This window comes from Chinchilla lanigera, unplaced genomic scaffold, assembly GCF_000276665.1.
Source record: "Chinchilla lanigera isolate Chin_1 unplaced genomic scaffold, ChiLan1.0 scaffold00072, whole genome shotgun sequence".
NCBI classification, from domain to species: Eukaryota; Metazoa; Chordata; class Mammalia; order Rodentia; family Chinchillidae; genus Chinchilla; species Chinchilla lanigera.
Genome location: NW_004955473.1, coordinates 9,425,057 through 9,431,593, shown reverse-complemented (window position 1 = coordinate 9,431,593; position 6,537 = coordinate 9,425,057). Strand labels below are relative to the sequence as shown.

General features: G+C 43.5%; 1 protein-coding gene across 1 annotated transcript; it reads left to right on the top strand.

Moving 5' to 3' along the window:
• The first annotated feature begins 3,267 nt into the window (after positions 1 to 3,267).
• Positions 3,268 to 6,022, top strand: LOC102028852. Its single transcript, XM_005401296.1, has 3 exons — positions 3,268 to 4,981; positions 5,278 to 5,387; positions 5,486 to 6,022. Exon 1 carries the CDS (start codon positions 3,268 to 3,270, stop codon positions 4,969 to 4,971), a length of 1,704 nt encoding a protein of 567 aa, XP_005401353.1. The 3' UTR covers positions 4,972 to 4,981; positions 5,278 to 5,387; positions 5,486 to 6,022.
• The last annotated feature ends 515 nt before the right edge of the window (positions 6,023 to 6,537 follow it).

Below are 6,537 nucleotides of genomic sequence, written 5' to 3'. Positions count from 1 at the left end.
TCCTTTATATTCTATGTGTAGGCCTAATTCCACTCTTTAACAACCCCAATGTTTCTCTTTCATACACAGAATGTGTTTTCTTTCTGATAAAGGACAGATGATTCCTTCAGTACCCAGAAGGAAATATAGATCCTGGAATATCACAAATGCCAGTACACACATGGTGCCTCCTTGGTGGTATCTGATGTGCAGTTCTAGCAAAGAGCATCCATGGAAATAGCTGAAGTGTATGAGGCGGGTAGGTGGGGGACCAGATGTCTATTTCTAAAAACGCAATGGAACTAAAACACAGGAGGCAATTGTCCTACAAGTTGAGCAATATAATTCAACTGGGTATGACAGAACAGGCTGACCTGGTACAGAACTTGGCCAAACAGATAATTAATACAAAACAGGAAAACATCTTTTATCAACTGTATGTTTGTTTTCCCCCTTACTGTTGTCATCTATGTCCTACCCATTGTTCAATTTCCAGCATAAGTCCCTCTTTCTCTAAGCTTCTTTTCCAGTTACAAGGGCAGTATTGATGACAATGATAATTACCTTACATACATAATAGTTCACTCTAACTTGTCATTTTATTTCTGTACTTTGTTACCCGTGGTCAACTGCCATCTGCAAATACTAAATAGCAAGTTCCAGAAATAAACAAAATGTAGTTTTAGTTTGTGCTTAGTTATGAGGAGTGTAATAAAATCTAATACCATTGTAGTCCACTCAGCATTGAAATGAATCATCCCTTTGTCTAACACATCCATACTGTATAAATTAGTGACTTAGTAGCCATGTCAATTATCAGATTATCATAGTACTCCTGTGCTTGTAATTGAATAACCCTCATTTTCCTTAATAATGGTTCTTAAGTGAAAGAGTAGTGATGCTGGTACTTAAAACATGACAAAGAGAAACCACAAAGTGCCTCCTTTAAGGTAAAAGGTGAAAGCTCTCAACATGGAAATAAAAAAATGGTATGATGAGTTAGCTATTACTGACACAAAGAATGAGTCTTTTATCTGTGAACTTGTGACAGGAAATTTGATTGTATAGAAAAACTATAATATGTATATGGTTTTATACTATCCACCATTGCAAGCATCCGCTGGGGGCCTTAGACTCTATCCTCCAGAGAACAAGAAAAGACTGTTGCATGTTTTTATTTTCATTTTAAAAATAAAAGGAGGAAAACATTAACAGACAGACAGCCTTTTACAAAATAGCAAAAGAACAATACAGACAATACAGAGTTACAAACAAAGTGGTAGGAAATTATCAGTGCTTGTTGTATTTTTTTTTGTTGCATGTTTTTATTTCAGTGTTGCAATAACTTTTCAAGGATGTGTATTTTCATCAATGTTAAAAAAACTTGATAAATTGTGTACAAAATAGTACTGTACTGATGAGTTTAGGACTTGTGAAGAATAAGGCCTCTAAGAGATTGCTACTTCAGTTACTCTGAAGTTTGTGGGACACAGCATCCTGGATATAAAGTTTTGGGAGTCTTTAGCAATTAATGATGGTAACTGTGAACAAGAATAGATGGAATAACCCAGAAAAAATACCTGCAATGAAGGATAATACCTAATACATGAGGAGTGTGAGGAGAAAACAAAGACGGAGAACAATATTTAAGGGGAGAGTGAAGCTACAGAGTAGGCAACAAAGAGGAACAAAGCAGGAGCAGCTGGATTGACTTATTGAAAATCAACACAGTTTGGTGGCACAGATGAAAGCGTTCCATTGATTACAAAAATTTGTCAGAAGAGTAAATGCTACAGATGGTTCAGTTTGTACTAAACTTGTGTTATTAGTGCTTTACAATTATTTTCTGTAGTTTTCTCGTTAGAAGTTAAGGTATACAAAATGTAGACATGACTTTTATAGCATGCTCATCTTATGTTGGGAAAGCAGTGAGAGATAGCAGGAAAGAAATTGAAATAGAGAAGTCAGTGGAGAGATAATGAATAAATTAAACTCCTTAGGAATGAGAGAAGTTGGGATTCAAATTAAAAGTAAATACTTTTAGAGCTGAGAAAATTCTTCCTGTGAGAGTGAATAAGGTGGGAACTCTGCAGGAGTTGAGCAAAGAGCAGCATCCCAACACGTTCCATAGTAAAACATCCCTGCCCATGGCTTGCAATATCTTTCAGAAGCCCTCAGGAATATGATATCCAACATCTTCACTAAGGATTCACCTCTACACATTGTCTTATCATTCATCAGAGAATTCTGCTACACAGTGTGGAGTTCAAAGACATTATTTTTCCTCTTTTTCACTGAATTAGGGCATGCACCTTTGTTGCGGCCTCCTATCTCTAATAGCTCCCTATGTTCCCAGAACATTCTTGCTTTGGCTTCCCTTCCTTTCTTGTCCAGTCTAATATTTCAGTGGTGCTTTTTCTAATGGATTCACCTATGGCTTGGCCATTGTAATCTTGTAAGAACTGCTAGGTTTTTACTTCATTTGTGTGCAATAAACCTTGCTCCCGCTCTTTCACAAACTTCTTACAGCACCAGTTCAAATCCAGCTTTTACTCTCACATGTTTGTCTTTTTTTTTTTTTTTCCAGTACCGGGAATCAAACTCATGACCTTGCACTTGCCAGGCAGGTACTGTGCCGCTAAGCTAAATCCCCAGCAACCCCTCACATCTTTCTCAATCCCCTCTACCCTTCCTCTTTTTTCCTGAGTTTCAACAGAACCAGCTTGCACCTTATTCACTTTTTTGAACCGATAACTCTGTAATTCCTTTGTCTGCTAAAGCTCCCTTCCTCAGATCTGACTTCTTCCCCTTGTCTCGCTGCTCCTTCCTTGCCCAGATATTGTCTGATCTTTGATTCCCCTTCCCTGGCACTTTAGGAGTGTACGTGTGTGTGGTTGAAGGCTTGATCCTCCCCGGTGGGTTATAGTCCCCAAAGAACCTTCTTTTCATTCTTCCCAATTTGGGTTTAGGGCAGTGCTCACTGCAGCGACACGGTCCAGTCTTCCTGTAGGTGGCGCTGTGGGGAGTGAGGCTGGACCCAGCAGTCCTTGCGGCCTGATACACAACTTCCTTCTCGGACGCGTCACGCTGGTGAGAGGAAGTGGTTGCTCTGGTGAGCGGATCAGTTTGCTTTTTTGAGAGATTAAGAGAGGTGGGCACGGACGGAAATAGGACTGAGTGGAGAGTTGAGTTGGGCGGAAACCGTTAACGGCCACAGCGTTTATCGGTCACAGCGTTTATCGGTGGCGGAACTTTGTGAGGTAGTCACTTGACTAGGCCGTAACAGCTATGGCGGTGGATCTCGGGGACCCCAACAATGGCTTCCGCCATGCTGATGTGATGCAGTTCATTAACAGTGAAATCTGCAGTAATGGTGGGGACTCAGACTTTTATTTAACCTTCCGCTCGCGGTCCTGGAAAGAGGTAGAGGACGGCCTTCACACGATCCTGGCCGACCAGCAGGTGGCGCTCGAGCGCAAGAGGGCCAGTACCTGGAGCGCACTGGCCCTAGGGGTGCGAGCGGCCGCCAGGCTGCAGGAGCAGCAGGGAGAGCTGCTCCAGCGGCTGCAGAAGCAGATGGAGGAGCACGAGACAGGTTACTGGGCTCTGGCATCTGAGACGCAGAGGATGCGTGGCGAGCGAGACCAGGCTACAGCACAGCTGCACCTCCTGAGGGCTGCCCTGCGGCAGGCTTTGGATGAGCGCGAAATGTTTCGCAGGAAGCTGCTCCAGGCCGAGTGGTTAGCACAGGCCCATTCACTGCCCCAGGAAGTTGTACTTATTCCGGGAACTGAACAACACAGGGCTGCACAGTGGCTCGTTGGTGCACAGAAGCAAACAGGTGAAATGGCCGCCAGGGCTCAGGGTACGCCACATTTGGGGACCCAGATGCCAGCTCCAAGAACCTTGCTTTATGTCCAAGAACCCCCGAGGTCTTGGGCCCAGCCAGTGCCCCCACCGCTGCGAGTTCCTGTGCCACATCAATTCCCATTCCATGCACCATTTCCAGTGAGAGTCCCATACTCAACACCTCTGCCATTCCCAGCAGTAATGGGATCAGAAGCAACAGCAACAACGACAGCAGGAATGGAAGCAGGTGAACCCCGTTTGTTGCCTACAGAGATGTACCTTCAGGGCTTCTTGGCTGCAGTGGGGTCCCAAGAAGAGGCGGCTCCTCTGTGGGACCAGAGTCAGGGTACACATTCTGAGAACATCCAGGATGGGGGTCATCAGGAAGACGGCGGAAGCCACAGGGCAGAGAAAAATCCTGAGTGTCCCCAGGAAATGACTTCCACGGGGAACAGCAGTAAATACAGCAAGGAAGAAGTTTCAAAGAAGCCCCAAGAGACAGACACCTTGGGGAACAGCAGCAGCTACAGCTGGAAGGAAGAGGAGGTAAAGCTCCAGGGGACAGCTTCCCTGGGTGACAGCAGCAGCCACACACAAAAGGAAGATCCTCAGTGTTGCAAGGGAATGGCTCCCCTGGGGAATAGCAGTAGCCACCGCCAGCAAGAAGTTTCAGAGGGGTCCCAGGAGACAGGTACCCTGGGTGACAGCAGCAGCCACGGTCAGAAGGAAGAGTTGGTGGTGCCCCTGAGTATGACTGCCCTGGAGGGTAGCAGCAGTCAGAGCCAGAAGGAAGAGGTGGTGAAGCCACAGGAGACAGCCGTCCTAGTTGACGGTAGCAGCCACAGCCAGAAGGAGGAGATGGTGGTGCCCCAGGGGATGGCTCCTCCGGGGGATAGTAAGATCCAGGATGTGATGCAAAGCCACACGAAACAGCAGGTTAAGATACAGAAGGCCAAGCAACCACGAAGAAGAAAAGCCTCAAAATCTCAGCAACAGAAGTCTGTCTCACAAGGTAGTCCAGACAATTGGGTCTGCTCGCGGTGTAAAGGTGTGAATCCTTCAAGTCGGGTTTCCTGCCACAAATGTCGGAAGATCTGCAAGCCAGGTGAAAGTGGAGGTGCTGACTCCGAACAAACTCACTGATTTCAGGAAGGTAAGTAAGAATGGAAGCACTCCAAAGAGAAGCCTATTTTCTAATTTTCTAATTTTCATTCTGATCAAAAAGTAACTTCATAGAAAATTTGAAACCAAAATTATTACAGAGGAAAATAAAATAATCTACCACTCTGTTACCCAAATTAACCATTGTGTACCAGTGTGGGAAAATGCACATACAAATATATACATATTTATGTATTTATTCTGTTCCTTTACTTAGCAAAGAGGGATTATTGAGTGTCATATTACTGTTAATTAACGTTTTCTCCTATTTTCTTTTAAATTTTGCAGGTGGTGGATTCTCAAGTTGAAGTTGTAAAACCCTTTTAGCCCCTCTTTTTTCAGTTTTCTTCTTAACCTTTTTCTGGCTGGCAGCAGCCTTGTGGTTTTTGACTTAAAAGGTATGTTGAATTTTAGGAATGACATTTTACTTTGAAAATGCTATTGTTCTTTCAGAAACTACAACAGTGTTAATGTTTGCTTCTTTTTGGATTTTAAGTTTTATAGGTGAAGTTCTGTTTTTGTGTCTCATTCCCATTGAACTTGCTTGTTGCTGAAGAAGCTGAACCTGTCACTTTGGAAGCTCTCCCCATGGCTGAAAGATGTCACGTTGGAAGCTCTCCCCAGGGCTGAAAGATGTAAGACCTCGATTATGGTAGACTCACACTTCAGAGAGATCCTCACTGCCTAGAGTCAAGAAGAGTGAAAAGAAGTCAGCGAAGGAAGGAGAGAGCCTTTGGAACTCATTAGGAGACAGTGCAAAACAAAATAGTTGTGTTAGTACTTAATTTCTCTGTATGGGACAAGAGACTAACTTGCAAGACTTTGGGGATAGTTTCAGTGTTACACTGTATATATGAAAGCAAACTTGATTCATTTCATCTAATTCATTAGACAATTACTGATTGCTTAGTGTTCATTAGGAGTTGAAACTATACAGTATTAACGAGTGCGCACATAATTTTTTTGTGAAATTAGATAACAGAAAGAGCATAACTTGGGATTAATATTATATCAGGAATGGCTTCTTTGCCTTGCATGGGTAAAATAATTTGAAATAACATCCAGATCAATTTTTCCAGTTCTGGAGCAGTGTGAAAGAGACATTCATGAATAGACTTGAGTGACCAAACTGCTTATCATCCTGGATTGCCTTGGTCACAAGTGAGACAAAAGAGCAGTGGGACAGTCAGGAAAGCAGCTTTATTAAGTCTTAGGCACACAGGCAGGGCTTTTCTTTTTTTTTTTTTTTTTTTTTTTTGGTACTAAGAATCAAACTCAGGACCTTGTGCTTGCCAGGCAGGCACTTATGCAGCTGAGCTATATTTCTGGCCTAGGCGGGGCTTTTCTGCGGATTTCCCCTCTTGAGAGTCACAGCTGTTTTTGTAGCTATACACCAGCCCACCTGAAAGATCATTAGGTTGTCCTGAAGAAAGACAGTGCTTGGGGGAGTGCTGGCTAACACGTTCTAGCTCTTAGCTCTAAGCTCTTTCTAGTCAACAGTACATGAAGAATAAAATGAATTCCAAATACACACACCAGGGCCATTGT